The sequence below is a fragment of the Anneissia japonica genome, unplaced genomic scaffold (assembly GCF_011630105.1).
Source record: "Anneissia japonica isolate Jap-2015-1 unplaced genomic scaffold, ASM1163010v1 scaffold287871_len1641731_cov197, whole genome shotgun sequence".
NCBI classification, from domain to species: Eukaryota; Metazoa; Echinodermata; class Crinoidea; order Comatulida; family Comatulidae; genus Anneissia; species Anneissia japonica.
In genome coordinates, this window is record NW_022712275.1 from 569322 (window position 1) to 585830 (window position 16509).

A 16509-nucleotide genomic window follows, 5' to 3' on the forward strand; every position below is an offset into this window, starting at 1 on the left:
AATAGGAATTATCATGTTAATCAAGTCTAATTTATCTGTTTATGATTCATCATTCTGAATTCTAAGTATCTAAATAATGTAATGTTATCTTTTATTTTATAAATATTTCATTAGTGGGCAGCACATCGGATGATACGGCTAATCTCTTGGATGCTATTCAAAATATTGCATTAGAAAATAAAGATGATGTGTTTGGGCCTTCATCTATTGGCGATGAATCTGAGCTTCCATCCAAAGTCTACACACTCGAAGATTTCAATTTCATCAAAGTGCTAGGCAAAGGTAGCTTTGGAAAGGTAAGACGAATATTATTTAACTTATGAACACATTATTCCCTCTACCAACAACCCGGCACTACACCATACACACCAGTATACAAACCCACATTCACCATACACACCTGAGGAAAACCCCATGTACTGTTCTATAAACACATATAAAAAATCCCACACTACACAATACACTTCTGAAAACAACCCCACACTGCATCATATACACCTGAAAACTCCCTCCCTGTACCATGTACATGGGAACAATCTCACACATGGAAACAGCTAAACCCACACTTACGCACCAAAAAACAACTATACATATACAAATGAAACCCCCAAACTGCTCTCTCCCACCACCGTACACAACTGGAAACAGCCTGACACAATACTATATGCAGCACCTTGAAAGAATTAAGCCCACACTACACCATACTCTCTATAAAGTAGACAAAGCAACGGCACAACACATGTGCAATGGATCTTTTTAATGACGATCTGTGCAGACTGGCACCGATAATCAGCAGACGGCCTCGCATGGTCTAACGCTCAAATGGCTGCTCGACTGTTGTACGATGCCGTCAGTGTCCAGCTTCAGTCATTTCTAATGTCCTAATGATTGATCTTTTATTGGTTGTAGGTGATGTTGGCTGAACTGAAGGGTACAGATGAAGTGTATGCTGTAAAAGTTCTCAAGAAGCACTCAATAATTCAAGATGATGATGTTGAGTGCACTATGACTGAGAAACGTGTCCTGGTCCTTGCCAACAAACATCCGTTTCTAACATCACTTCATTCATGCTTTCATACAAAGGTATTTCACAATTGTCATTCTTAATGTTTATGGTAGTGGTTGTAGAGTTTTATAGCATATAAAAATATAATATATATAATATTTTAACCATTGGCCTGCCTACTACCACTCAGTTGCTCTGCTAGACAAGATATAGGGTTGCTGATATATTATATAGATATATATATATAGATATATTGCAGCTAAAAATTTAGAGTGCAATAAACTGGCCAATGAGGTTGCATTTACTGCCTGATAGTGCTGCAGTGGTTGACCAATGAAGCAGCAGTCAATGGCTGATGAGGCTGCATTAGGGAGATTTTGCAACCTAATGAAAACGATAACGAATACGTCATCATTATCGTCATTCGTTCTTATCAATATACTGTACAAGCTGAAGATGAATTATGATCCTTGATTATGCAAAATGCATGATTGCTTACGTTGTGACAGATACGCTACTGTAGAAGAAGAAGTGTTTTTTGATTATGTAACCGTTTTCGTTATCGTTTTCATAAGCTTGCGAAAACTGCCTATTGACTGACCAATGACATTATAGTAACTGGCAGCATATTCACTGACATTTGACCTTTTTGCTAAGCCCTGCCACTTGAATATTGTTGCTAAGGGCCCACCAAACAACTGCGTAGAAACATACTCAAACATGCGTGTTTGTGCAAAAACATGAGTGTTGAACATGCTCGTATTCCTGGCATTGTTCTGATTGGTCAGTTGTTAAATTTGATTGACATTCCAGAAAGGTCCAATTGTGATCTAGCTATTGTAAAAATTTCCACTGACAACCAATATTCCTCTTCTCAGGATCGTCTGTTTTTTGTGATGGAGTATGTGAATGGAGGCGATCTGATGTTTCAAATTCAGCGGGCACGTAAATTTGATGAGCCAAGGGCCAAGTTTTATGCAGCTGAAGTGACATTAGCGTTACAGTTTTTACACAAGTATGGTGTGATTTACAGGTAACGACGTGCCTTCATTAAACTACAGGAAATATTTCTTCCTGAAAATTATGTTAGTGAACTTAAAGACCTCGAATGAATAATATAAGTATGGCTTTCTGTTGTGTTGAAAAAATACTTCATAGTCTCTGATTTAATTCCTGCAAAAACTCTCTTAATTGTATTGCTTGGTAGCGTACAGCAGAACCCCTCTTTTGGGACACCGTTATTAACTTAGTGGATGGCTCTATTAAGGAGGACAATTCTTTGGCCAATAATCAAGGGAAAATATGTCTTAATTACGAAGGCCAATTCCTATTCATGGCACACCCATATTAAGGGGACTCTCTTTTGGGTCCTGAAAATTTCTCATTAATAGGTTTCTACTGTGTACTGTGTACTGGCTAACAAAAAAAATTTACCTCCACGATGATTGACATCTGGTTTTGGAACCTGATTACTGATTCAGATGTAATAGTACCATATTATATTTAATCAATCATGCATTCTTTATTATTTGACTCCAGGGATCTTAAACTGGACAACATTTTGTTAGACATGGAGGGACATTGTAAACTGGCTGACTTTGGTATGTGTAAAGAGGGTATTATTAATGGCAAGCTGACGTCAACCTTCTGTGGAACACCAGACTACATTGCACCCGAAGTAAGTTGTCTACTAAATTAATGATTATTGATGATGGGTAGCGAAAATCATGTTTGATAGATAAATGATGTGTTTATCAGGACAGTTAGAACAATCATAGATGGAGCAGGTGGTGTGTTGGTCAGAATGCGGCCTGCATGCGGCCCAACAGTGTTTTTTTTTTGCGGCCCACGAAAATGAATTAAAAAACCCTATATGTGCGGCATGCCAAACATTTTTGACTAAAAAATACCATCTGTAAAAAGTAATGTTGAAACTGAGAATAAAGTGGTATAAAAGCAGGGCATGAAGGTTTTTTTGGGAGCACACTGTAAACATCAAAGTTTGGGTGCGGCCCACGTTGTTAAATCAAAAATTCACTTTGGCTCTCCATTGATTTTTATGCCCACCCTTGTGTAGATTCATTTTCAAAGGTTTTATTTTTTCTTTTAGATTTTACAAGAAGCTGACTATGGTCCATCCGTTGATTGGTGGGCACTTGGTGTCTTGATGTATGAAATGATGGCTGGTCAACCTCCATTTGAGGCAGACACTGAGGATGATTTATTTGATTGTATCATGAATGATGATGTACTCTACCCGGTGTGGCTCAGCAGGGAAGCGACAACAATCCTTAAAGCTGTAAGTCTATTGATGATTGAATGATGAAAATATCATATGTCGATGCCTAATATTTATTTTCTTTTGTTTTTCTCTTTTATTACATTTTATATTGTACATAACTCCGTTGTTTGTGCATTATGCACTCTGATCTTCACATTTGTGCATTATGTGCTCTGATCTTCATGAAATGGTGTTATATAAAGTGCTGTAATATATGTATGATGCCCCAAAAAGTCAAGTGTAAAATTAAGAATAATAATACTATAGAAATTTATGCCATACCTTTCCTAGCGATACAAGGCACTGCAGATATTATTACCTCTTATTAGATCCATATATTGGCAAACCAGCGCAAATTACAAGCTTCTCCACTCTCTCGGCGAGCATTCCTAGTTGTGTTACAAACAATATAGTGTTTACAGATTAATGCATTCAGTAGCAAATTGTCCTACCCTGTCCCATTTATATTCCTGGGCACAGAGAGCAACATGCACAGGTAAAGCATGTTGCCCAAAGACACAAGCGAAATGCACAGTGAGAGGATTGAACCACTGACATTAGTATTGGTAGCCTGGACTGTAACAGCAGCGTCAATTGCTCTCATCTTTACAGACATTTAAGATAAATTAGTATTTGTTTTCATTTCAGTTTATGACCAAAAGTCCTGCAAAACGTCTTGGGTGCATAAGCAGTCAGGGCAGAGAAGGTGCAATACGGCAACATCCGTTCTTCAGGGATATTGACTGGGAGGCACTGGAGCAGCTCAAAGTTAAACCACCCTTCAAACCAAAAATTGTAAGTGATTTTGAATCAGCAGTCTTTGTATTTAGTCCATACATTTTAAAACAACAGTTGGCACATATAGAGTACTACAGTGTTGCGTCACAATACCACGTGATACTACTACTTCGTTTCTATCGGCAACACAAAATGCGGTCAACTGATGCCATTTTCTCCACTGACAAACTATTGATCCGAATTTCTAATGTAATTATTAAGAAGTTCTATCTTAATTTTTTTTTTGTAAATATTAATTTACAAAGCCTATTCTAAACCCTTAAGATTACGAAGCCATTCAGGCGTAATGAACGGTAACCAACGTCCAAAAGGCGCCACCTGGTGTTGTGACGACACGACTGTGGTACTCTATAGATATATAGCGCTATTTTCCACAAGTTACGGGAGCCTCCTGGAAATAGGAACGGCCTCCTGTACTCCCGAAACTGGACAAGAGTCTCCCGGAAATAACCCATCTCCCGCAAATTCATTAAATCTGCATTTTTTTTACTACTGTATCACCCCTTCATTATGATATGTCTCATGTAAGTTAGTGTTGATTTGGTATCACCATGAGATGCAGCTTAGCTCAGTCAGCTAAACTGTGTGTGGGTGCTGATACGTTGAGATCTCTAGGTCCCCGGCAGTTCTATTCCCATCGCTGCTCTCCTTGTGTTTCAGCTGGAGTGCTGAAATGCAAGTCACGATTAGCGCACCGTCTTTCGGATGAGACGTTTAAGCCGTTGGTCCCATGTGCACTATTCAGAAAAGAGTAGGGAATTGTCTGCTGGTGTACTGCCCAATCACCACCAGAAGGATATCACTGGAGGGATCCATCCACCATAAGCAGCAAAACAATATTAGATGTGCTTAAGAAAGCTTTTTTAAACAGATCCGGAAATGCCTTTTTCCAACTAGGGACCCCTGTATGTTGCCTGCCAAGTAACTCACTCAGAATGTTTACATTTTATATATTGATATTTGCTATGTATGTAGAGATGTTCTAAAGGTCAGTCTTGGCCCTACTTGATAAAAAACAAAGTCTGATCCTTGTTTTTATCGGTTCACAGAAAACTATGCGAGATGTTAACAATTTCGATGCTGACTTCACCAAAGAAGAACCAAAGCTGACGAAGATTGATCAGAAGGTTGTAGAACACATAAACCAGGCAGACTTTAAGGGCTTCACCTATACCAGAGACGACATCCCACTTAAGGACGCAACCAAGCCACGAGTCACAGAAGAAACTAGCATAGAATAATCATGTTCCACCTTCATTTGCTATTCACAGTGTTCCTTGTCAAATGACAAAAAGCTTTCCCCTCTTCTTGTCTAGGAGTAATGTTGTAGTGATGTAAATTATGTGGGCCTAAGTGCCTAAAGATCATGTACATGTGACGAGAACCTTCTCCGTACGAGAAGGCCGTAAGTACAAGGGAAGCAAATCTTCCTTTGTAGTATGTTCCTTCTTTTCATGTTCTTATTATTTATTCCTTGTCATTTAACTACTACTGGAAGTAATAATTATCGCCTGGCCTAAGTTTACTTGATGAACTTCATGAATAATGGGTATGCATAGGCTTGCATACCAGGCTGGGCTATGACCGACAATTTGTAAAAATATGCGTGTCCTAGTTTACTATTGCATTAGTAACTACATTAATAGAAAAGGATATTAAAATGACTGTACAGTATTTTTAAAGATAATCTTATCGACATATTATTATGGCATAGATAATACACAGATGTCCTGTATAATAAGTGCAGTCTGCATACCATTGCCATCTGGTTGTAGGTTTTATGTATCGGTTTTATGCATACAATTAATTTTAGAAAGCAGAATTTCCCCAAATTGAATGCTAAACCTTTCAAAAATTGAATGTTTGACTTGTGAATTTGAAATATTGACCTAAAATAATGTTATTTTTTTAGAGATGACAATGATATCGTTTATCTATTCCTAACCATGTGTGGTTTGGTTACCCTTTTCACTTATTCAAAGTATCTTTTTTACTTGTAATATATGATAGAGTTAAATATAAAATAATGTTCAATCTATGGAGTCATTCATATACTGTTTTATATTGAATCGCAAATTAAGTTAAGCCGCATATTGTATTATGCCTACTATGTGCTATTTACACATTTACTAGGTTTAATTTTTTTGAATATTAATTGCATACATTTAATTAAAAAATGTAATATTTAAGTGTAATATAATTGTATTTAGATGACATGGACATCAGGGTGGCGACAGTCAGCCTTCATTAACTGGACAGTGCTTTAGTAATATCATACATTATAATACTTTTAAGCTCATTTTTAGTAACAGTGTGATATGGCATATGATACTTTTTGTGTCATTCAAAATTATTTTTTGGATTTTCTCTCTTAAAGGCTTTTCTTTTCGTTGCATGGATATTGTCTTTTTTGCATGTTTCGTATTTTTCAACACCAAATTTCATACAGGCATAAACCATCAGATTTTTGTCTGTCAGACTTGCGTTTCAGACATATCTTGTCAAGTAAAGAATGTCTGTTTGAAGTCAGACAATACTACACTTCATCAGAACATCATTCATCTTCATGAGAATGTGTGCTTGTGTTGGAATCTTGCCTAATAAGTTTAAATAGATTACGGGACAAGGCTAATTACGGGTTAAATTAAAAGAAAGAAATAAACAAACCTCTACACAGGACTACTGTACAACAAAGGAGGGGTAATGATGCTGGGTGGAGAGAGTTACTACCCCTAAAACTGAAATGGGCTTTATGCTTTATGGAAGAGAGCTTCAATAAGCTATTACCATCTCCACCCTCCTTGTGGTGTCTGCCCACCCTTGGCAGTGTCCCCTTCCCACAAGGTTGTCTCCACCTGCCCATATCTCTAAAGGTGTCTCAACAAATACAGTACCATAAGGGTGTTTGTCACCCATTCTCAAAGACTCAGTAGTGAAGTGTTTCGTCAAATAAATGTTCGATCACTAGAAACCTAATCACACAATTTTCAATTTGGTTTGGGGGTGGGGGGAGGGGTGGGGTTTGGAATTGAAGAAACCATCATTTCAAAATAATGTACATAGAATTGCTCTGCAGGATTCTGTAAGTAGCTATAATTTTTTACTGTTCTCCCCTCTCTTTTTAAAACTCTTTGTTTTAATGGCAGAATACTTAGGTATAGCTCATCAATATAATATCATGTATGCAAGATTGTTTTTAACAATGTGTCTGTAATTTCAGCAAAGGAATCATTGTCTTGGCATTTTATTCTATTTTGCGTTATATTTATTCAATATTTATTCATCATGTATTCAATAAATTTATTTAATCACTGTAAATGGTTTTTAGATTGAGGTACAGTAGTAACACATGGCATTATTGCCAGTGAGCACATTGTGTTGGTAATTGGTATGAAGTTAAGCATCAAGTCAATCTTCTCTCTCCTCACGTTGCACTTGCATTTTCTACCGGAGTTCCTATCATATTGTTCAGGTTTGTATATGCCATGAAGTCGTTATCGCACGTTTATTAGGAAGTTTTCAATTAGGCAACGATAAGATGATGGGTCATTCTTCTCAACACAACATTCATTCATCTAAAGCCCATCCGTAATTAGCGGAGGTGTGGCTTGGTGGTTAAGATGCTTGCCTATCAATCCCAGCTTTCTTGGTTCAAATCCTGTTGCACTGGAATTTGTTGTCTCAACCAAAAAAAAAAAAAAAAAAAAATGAAAAGATACAAATCTCCACTATGTAAGCATCATAAGGCTTACTTTATAGGGCATTACATTTTATTTATTAAAGAGGTCCATAATTATCAGGTCACCCACGATAAGCTGATATTCAGGGAATGAAAACTCTTCACATGGATCATTATGTCGTTGGCCTCACTGTCATCTCAAATCGAAAGCTTCCTAAATATGAGTGATATTGAGGGAGCGGTATTGTTAAGTATATGCGTCCAAAGAGTTTTTTTTTTATACAAATCCAATGATATCAGCTTCAGTCATATTTGAAACCAGCTATAAAATGGATACTTGCCCATGTAAATACAATGTATTTACTTACATGTGACTTGCACTGTAAAATAACAGCCAGTAGTGTTATCTTTGCAGGTAAAATGTTCACTCTGACATCGGGCTGAAGATAGTTTCAGTAGAACATAGTTTCCGCTAGACTAAGTTTGTTATATTTTACTGATTGTATATTAGCATATATTAGAGTAGGCCTAATCAAATGAACTTGGTTGCTATTCAATTTTAATCAAGTATTTTGAAAATTTTGGTATAATTTTCACAGGATTCATGTTTAGAATTAAGTATGTGGACTTGCCGGGAGACTTGCCCGACCGAAACGGACTAGACTAAGACTTAACGAAGAAACATGCATGTTGGGCTGTGACGGACTTTTAACTTATATAAGCAGAGTAACGTATCTGCATTGCCAATGTGCTTAATTTTTAAGACTGTAAAGCAAGTGATATTTCTGTATTGACGATATTTCTGTATTGACTTCATATCGACGAATATTTGTAAACTTGATGACAGCTAGCAAGTAGTATTTCCTACGTTTAATTGTGAATCAAGCAGTGGAAATGGTAGGTAATTACTTGGAGTTTTAGTGAACTGTAGGCCTGAGGAATTTGTAAATTCTGTATCATATCTATCAACTACAGAGATGTGTTTGTGAGATGTATTCAGGTTTTTTTTCTCACTTGTTGTTTTGCATGATGTACATTGTGGAAAATTTTTGTGTGAATTCAGTCAGTAGCGATCTTTGTAATTCTATGTTATAAAACATTCTATATAAGATATATACTCTATAGTATACATATGTAGTGCAAAATATCAGCTGTATAAAATGTAGAATATGTTTTGGCCTTTTTTGGGTTGTTTTTTTTTGGTTTTGGTTACATGTTGCAATATGAGCGTAGCTACGCAGTGGTCTACAGTATGACACTTGTGTACTATTGTACTGTTTCAAGATGTAAATTAAATAGTGTTGGCATTTCAACCAGGAAAATTTGGTCTTAAATTAATTACTGGCATTTTAAGTGAAGACAAAGCATTTTTATGTAGCAGCATATTTTTCTCCACCAATTTGTATTAAAATTTTGTTTTTAAATAGTATACAGTAGCTTTTTTCGGTTATATATTTATAATGTATTTATGCATATTGTTGTGTATTCATGACTACATTATAATATTTTTGAATATTGTGATATTTATGAATATTATAATGAATTCATGAGTCTTATGTTTAATGAATCTTATGTACATTATAATGTTTTTGAATATTGTGATATATTTAGGAATATTATAATGAATTGATGAGTCTCATGTTTAAATGAATCTTATGTTCAATAAATATTATGTTTAATGAGTATAATATTTTATTCATGAATATTATAATATTTACCAATATTATAATGTTTTCATGAATAATAATTTATTCATAAATATTATAATTTTTCTTCATTTTCAATATTATGTTACTGTTTTGTTGCCAATTCCCTTTATTTTACTCATGCTGAAATATTGTTGCCTTTTCTTATTAACACGTTGCCTGCCACTAGCGTGGTGTAGAATTCTTGCCCATGTACAAGACATGTCTTTGCTCATAGTTGTGCTCAAATTTTACCCACCAACTATATCCTCATGGGTCTTTTATAATTTATTTCAGGAAATTTATATCCTACAAGAAAACTCGGTAAAACAGGTTTTTAAAAAAATATAGTAATTTAATAATAATTTGTATAATTCCTAAATTAGCCACTACACAAAGGGGCACAATTATATCATTTATTTTCTGGTTATAACAATCACTGAAGTGAGATTATTTTGCAGATTTTGTCGTCACAATTTGAATGTACAGGTATTTTATTAATTTTTATTTTTTACATACAAGATTTTATAATTTTGGGTTTTTCCCCAACTTCCAGCTAAGTGTTTGTGGTACTAAATGCCAGCATATTTCAAATTTTAAAAAAATTTATTTTCTACAAGATTATTGGTAGGGCGCCCTCTGGATCTCTGAGTAACACAAGTCTACTTGTGCATGGCAGGCAGCGTGTTAGTATCTTAGATGTCTGTTTTACCCAGAAACCCCTAGTATCATCTGGCTTCTACATTGCTATTACAGTATATTGGCTGATATGAATTTGCTGATGTTTCATTGCACAGACTGTTTCCCAAAATTTCTTACAATATAGACAATTATTTAACACAAAATGGACACAAGAATTGAGTAATTGTTAATACTACTGATTAACAGGTACTTGGGTGCTTTTATATTACTCTTTATTGCAGTGTTCTCTCTCTTATTCAACATTAACCCCCTTTAAGCCGGTTTTACACTAAGCGAATTCATTCGCCCAAATCGAAAGTGGCTGTTCTATCGGAGTTTTTCGCTTCAGCGAAATCAGTAGTATGAATTGTTTCTACTTTTGTGAAGTGAAAAAAATGCGCAATGAATCGGAGCTCAGGAAGCGAACCGACGCTTTTGATTTGCGCGAATATATTTGCCTAGTGTAAAACTGGCTTTATGGTATTTTGTAAGCTGCCGTAGATGCTTTCCTCAATGTGCTAGGATGCTTGGAATCATTTTACATAATAATGTATTGTATAATGATATCTAGCGTGCAATGTCCACACTAAGAAGGTTTTTGTGATTTTACATGTATGGGTGTGATATGCCATATATGGAAACACTGCACAATGACTTTCCCATAAATGGGCATTGTGGTGTCCTATCACACCCATATATGGGCAAATTGCACACAAAACTAGTGTGGGCAAAGCTTTCGTGGCTCTCTCACCAGCTGACTGTACAGATGATACTCTATTCAAATCACTGAGAAATCTGGCTGTGTGTTGTATCATGATCTGTAAAGAAGATTGTAGGATGAAGGATGAAATGAGGGCTCAAATTTAATCAGCTGGTGAGAAAGTTACTTTCAGACAGTGAAGAAGCCAGATTTAGTAACAGGTGTGTAATGTGCAATGAAGCTAGATTTTAAGAAAATGTTTTGACCACATTTTTCAGTATAAGAGTGCTAATGAATTTTAAAAAGAAAAAAGAAAAAAAGATTGGCTTTCTTAAGTGCAAGACAGTGAGCTGAATAAGCAAATCATCATCTTTTGAAAACCATTACTGATCTTCATTTTGGTGTTTCAATATTTCACCTTTGACCTATTTACACACTTGTAAGAATAAATGGAGCATTTTGTTTCTTCTGACCAAATCTTGATGCCTGTCTTTAGTTTCAATTATTTTGTGTATAGTTTCTACCAGAACGAACCTGCAGAAGGAACTTACCTTACTTGTATCCTATACCCTGGAAGCTAATGCTTTGTTAGTGTTTTTTGGCTGCTGCTGGGGCCTGTATTTTATTTGTTTACCAATGTATTGGTAGCCTACAATTCTAGACTTTTTTTCAATTGGCAACTTAGTTTGAATCTTTGTTGCTTCCATGTTGTAAGCCACAAATTATTTTCATTTCTACAAACACATTATATATGACTGGTTGAGACTCCTTCTGGTTCTTAAACCTCAGTTGTATTTTGGCTGACCGAAGTTGGCAAGATTGACAGCAGTTGTTTGGCTTAGCTTTCTTCATTATGAACAATGAAACATTTATTGAAATGAAATATTTATTATTTTGTTCCATATAATTTCAGCAAATTCAAGTTGACATAATTTTCCTTGATATATTAACAGCAGCATAGCTAGACGAGAACTGGCCCTGGTGTAACGCTTATTTGCCAGACCCTTTGAGTTGAAGCATCAACCGAGGGCAGTAGGCCCGAGTGCTGGAAACCCTCAAAAGCTCCGATGTATTTACAATTTGAGGATAATAACTTTCGTATCTATTTCAAGAGGGGTCAATGTGGTCTTATAAGCTAGTTCTAAATTAATCAAGAAAATTGGTGGCACGTGAAATTAAACAATTGAAATAAACACAGTATTCAATACTTGCTCCTCTACAACCTAGTCATTTTCTGTTCAAAAATATTAAGTTGGAAACTATTTTTTAGCCTATTTATGAATGGGCTCCTGTACTGCCCATCCCTATGCCACTAAATACAAATTGTACAACCTGCTGAAACCTTTTGAAAGAAAAACAAAATAAACACATTTTATAAATTGTTTTGGTTTTAATTAAAGATTTAATCAAGTTTTATATAATTTTCTTTTTCTGTTTAACCAATTCAAGTTGTCTTATGTAATTTTCCTTGATATTAAATAAAAATTGTACAACCTGATCTTCAAAAACTTTTAAAATACCATAAAACTAAAATTTACCAAACTGGGGAGGGGGAAAGGTGTGAAACCACCCTTTCTTACCACCTTTTACCCCAGTATTCCAAAATCTGTACCTCATTAACCATTCCCAAGTTTCTCAACAACATCAAAAATTGTTTTTCCTGTGGATCCTACCTTGCTTGTAATTTGTAAGCAAACCCAGTACATCATACTTCTAAATGCTGGAAAGAACTTTCTTTTGGGACTTTGTGCCATTAACATTACCAATCCAGGTAATACAGTATTTATCAAATACATTTTTTATATTTAACAATGAACATAACCTTAAGATAGTATTCTTCTGAAGATGATTGAAGCCACTCAATTGAAATGTTACAACGTTCTCAACGAACAACAGTTTTTCAAGCATCAAATATATTATTACTTTGCCATGCAAACTTCCAAATTTTGTTTTTTATTTCTCATCACATAGCTTTAAATTTAAGATAGAATGACAACTAAGATGTTTTATGAACATTCATAGAGACAAAGGTATAAATAATTCAGTTTACATTCATTCAAAGATTTTATACTGTGAAACTATACAAAATATAAATTATTTTTTCATTTCTTAATTAGTGAAGAAAATATTTTCAATTTAAAGCAAACATTCAAAGAATTGAAAACATTGAATTTTAATTTATTAGTACAAAAATGGTATGTCAAATCCTGAAAATTACACCCTCCAAGATGATGGTTTAATAACCCATTAGAACTGGGGTGTCTAGAAAACTAAGACATAAGATATCTTAGTTTTCTAGATCTAGAAAACTAAGATATCTTATATCTTAGTTTTCTAGATCTTAGTTTTCTAGACACCCATTAGGACTGTAATTTATGTGATAAATATTTAGAGTCAATTCAGACCCTCACTCCATAAAAGTTGGACATGTACAGATTACATTTTATAGTAAAGGATAGCTACTCCATCCAGAACACACACTAGTCTTAGGGTATTCCACGTGTTTACAGGAGGAGACTCACTAACAAATTATAGTTGTACAGTAGTTGTATTATTATTATTCTCTTTACAAATCAATAGAATATCATAGTTGCCGAATCACTACCATAAAAAGGGCCAAGTAACATTACAGTATCTTAAATGAAAATTCTACAAATCATATACTCCTTCCTTGCATTTTCCAATTTATTTATCTACTCTCATCATCACCACCATCATCATCATCATTGTCATCTTCTTCTAAATCATCTTCACCTGATGAACTATCTGTATAATAACTGACAACTGGATGATTAGTATTAATGAACAGGTCAGAATCATCATCGTCATCCTCTTCATCATCTGAACATTCTTTTTGCTGTTGCTGCCTTAGTAAATTTGCCTCTGTTTCCACTGCTTTCTTTGTGAACTCTTCCGGCCTATAAAAAAGTACAGCATTAATTGAACACAAGCATTCAGTGACACCTACTACATTCGTTCATTTCGTTTAATATTTCAAGAGGAAGTCCCACTCAGCAAGGCTTATTTTCAGGGGAGTCCTCATCACAACAAACAAGTTACAAAAGAGACACAAAGCAGAGCAAACAGCAATTTATAAAAAAAAATAAATTTAAAAAAAAAGGCCAATGAATTTTTATAGTTTTTTTAAATATAGTATAAAAATATATCATTAAACTTTAATTGTTTTGATTAATCAATATAGTTGTGCGAAAGCTTAATGTTCCTTGTGTATTAAATCAATTGTATGGTGGCCATTTTATATTCCTTATTTACCTGACCCCAGGGATTTGTTTTTCCTTTATTCATTTTATTGCATCTCATCATAAAACACCACAATACAGAAATTTTCAAAACAGAAAAACAGATGCAAAGGATGCCAGGATCCAAACTTAGAGAAATGCCCTGACCACAGCACATTCACCTGAAGAAGACCACTGTGTGGTCGAAAGCTTGTGGTTTAATAAATTTGTTAGTCTGAAAATTCTTTTTGCTGTCCTTCATTTACTGATTTTTTTTGTAAGCAATGCAAATATTTTTTGGGGTATAAAAATATTCATGCAATTTAATGCTGATACAGATTAACATATTCAAAGCCATGTCATACCATGTACCATAATCCTGGGTGGAGGCAGAAAAATGTAGGTAAAGTCAAGAACACCAGCAAAATTCACAGCTAATGTTTAAACCTCCATCCTCAAGGCCAAGAGACCACAATGCAATTGCTTTGAAAAAGCGTTTTTCTCTCTGTATTGCAAAATTGTGTTATTAGCTTTTTTATCGAACCATGGTCACACATATGGATATGCAAACTTATACTGAGCGACCCCCCCACCCCACCCCTGGGATTTTACCTGCTGCCGTAACTCACCATTTTCCTTCTTTCTGTATATATTTCACCTGTTGTGGGTAGAGGATCCTTACAATTTCTGCTTTCACTTTATCACCCTCTGCTATAGGCTCGACTATCACATAATCACCTGATTAAAGATAAAATCATGACATTTCAACTTGCCACCAAAAACCCCTTTTTTTCTCAAAGCAATTAAATTAATCAATTTAATTTTAAAAGTTTTAGCTCAATAGAGTTTAAAAATGTAATCAAAGAATTGACATTTTTTATGCCAAAATGAGCTGCAATATTACAATTTTGAAAAGCGAAAGAAATAATTTAACCCACCTCTTTTTATCCATACATTCTTTCGGAATTTTTTTGGCATGCTAACCAGAAACTTGTCCTGCTTGGCGGTAACTACTTCGTGTAGGTTGTTTCCTCTGCCAGCACATATCTAATATTGCAAAAACAGAAAAAAAAATAGATAATTTTTTTAACAGCTGGGCAAGTATGGCATTTGAGAAATGTCCTCCTTCCTCCCCTCCAATGAGGAAATGGGAAATTGCATATACAGTACAACAAGCTGTGCTTACTGTAGCATGTTGCCAGAATTTAATTTTAAAAAATACATTACTTTACATAAACTTCAAGTTTAAAGTAATAACAACAGTACATACATTTCAAATCTTTTCCTAATGAATTCAAAACGACTTTATCAGAGCACTTGTGCGAATACGTTAAAATTCCTCACTAGTCTATTTTCGAAAGTATAATACATACTCCAAGTATTGAAATACACGCCATCGTGTTGGGATTCAGAAAATAGTCTATTTTCTTATTTGGAAATGGTAATATGAATGTGGGAAAAATTTAAATACAGTAAACCACAGGAATAGAAGAGGTTAAACATAAACTTTTCAATTAATTATTAACTGTATGAAAACTGCTTACCATATAATTACTAAATTATTTCCTCATCATAAATTTTGAGGACATAATATTAACATTTTGACACATTTCTAAAATATAACATACCGTAATTAAACCATGCAACAATTGAAATAAAACAATATTTACTTAAAATTGAAAAAAACATGGCAGTCAATCAATTTAAAATAGATGAAATGATGTGTTTAATCAACCCTGGCCTTAACTTCCACACACCTTCACAATCTGTTGATTTTCTTCTGGCAACACAAAGTCATCTAAAACTTCCCTGGTGACATGCTTCCGTTTAGTTGTTTTTGACATAATACTCTTCTTTCTTGTAAAGTTTTTGTACTAACTTCTATTTCCACTGATATAGGCCTAGGGGGCCTAGTCCTATCGTCTTATAATCTCACAAAATAAGAGTTCTGGGCCTCTTTGGGTGGATATTAACTTTGACAATGATAATCAAAATCACAATATTAATAATAGTACTCTCAATGTATTGCACAGTTTAAATAAGCCCAATCCTTCCAGGGCGGTAGATTTACACACAAGAATTTGCCTAGGCCTATCTAACCTAATCTCACGTGCCCCACGGACGATCCGAACGTCACTATCTCTCGTTGTCAGTTTCCCTTTTCGGTTATCGTGGGCTAGGCTAGCCGAAAGTTCTACATACAAGTAGGCCCAGGTACGATTCTTACAACGCCATAATTGAAACCAGTCAGTAAGTTATTTCGTTGATGAAGTAGTATTTAAATTGATTACAACTTGAGAGCAGAAATAACAGAAAGCTTTGAAAGTAGATGGACACATGTTTGTTGTTGAGTAACAAGTTAAAAATCGAATTGTATTGCACAAGGTGGAGTAACACAACGTAAAAGATAACAAATAGAACCAGTTGACAGAAGTTGCTG

At 34.8% G+C, this 16509-nt stretch overlaps 2 protein-coding genes across 3 annotated transcripts in view; one reads left to right on the forward strand and one right to left on the reverse strand.

Moving 5' to 3' along the window:
• The window catches only part of LOC117107748 (protein kinase C epsilon type-like), a 75025-nt gene extending 63712 nt beyond the window's left edge, over window positions 1-11313 (forward strand). For both annotated transcript variants that reach the window (XM_033249500.1, XM_033249499.1), the window contains exons 9-15: window positions 115-296; window positions 910-1083; window positions 1885-2039; window positions 2546-2684; window positions 3117-3305; window positions 3936-4082; window positions 5135-11313. In XM_033249500.1, coding sequence (XP_033105391.1) covers window positions 115-296; window positions 910-1083; window positions 1885-2039; window positions 2546-2684; window positions 3117-3305; window positions 3936-4082; window positions 5135-5326 — 1178 coding nt within the window. In that variant the 3' untranslated portion in view covers window positions 5327-11313. The remainder of the gene's footprint in view (window positions 1-114; window positions 297-909; window positions 1084-1884; window positions 2040-2545; window positions 2685-3116; window positions 3306-3935; window positions 4083-5134) is intronic.
• An 887-nt stretch (window positions 11314-12200) lies between these two features.
• Window positions 12201-16474, reverse strand: LOC117107749 (probable RNA-binding protein EIF1AD). Its single transcript, XM_033249501.1, has 4 exons — window positions 15827-16474; window positions 15008-15116; window positions 14699-14807; window positions 12201-13748 (listed from the first exon to the last, which is right to left on the reverse strand). Exons 1-4 carry the CDS (start codon window positions 15911-15913, stop codon window positions 13520-13522), a joined length of 534 nt encoding a protein of 177 aa, XP_033105392.1. The 5' UTR covers window positions 15914-16474; the 3' UTR covers window positions 12201-13519.
• Window positions 16475-16509: the final 35 nt, after the last annotated feature.

Excerpts from the sequence above, each read along its gene's own strand:
- LOC117107749 (XM_033249501.1), bottom strand. The coding sequence starts at position 15,913 with ATGTCAAAAACAACTAAACGGAAGCATGTCACCAGGGAAGTTTTAGAT. Across the intron at positions 14,808-15,007 it reads GAATGTATGGATAAAAAGAG|GTGATTATGTGATAGTCGAG; the intron begins GTGGGTTAAATT and ends ATCTTTAATCAG. Across the intron at positions 13,749-14,698 it reads ATACAGAAAGAAGGAAAATG|GCCGGAAGAGTTCACAAAGA; the intron begins GTGAGTTACGGC and ends ACTTTTTTATAG.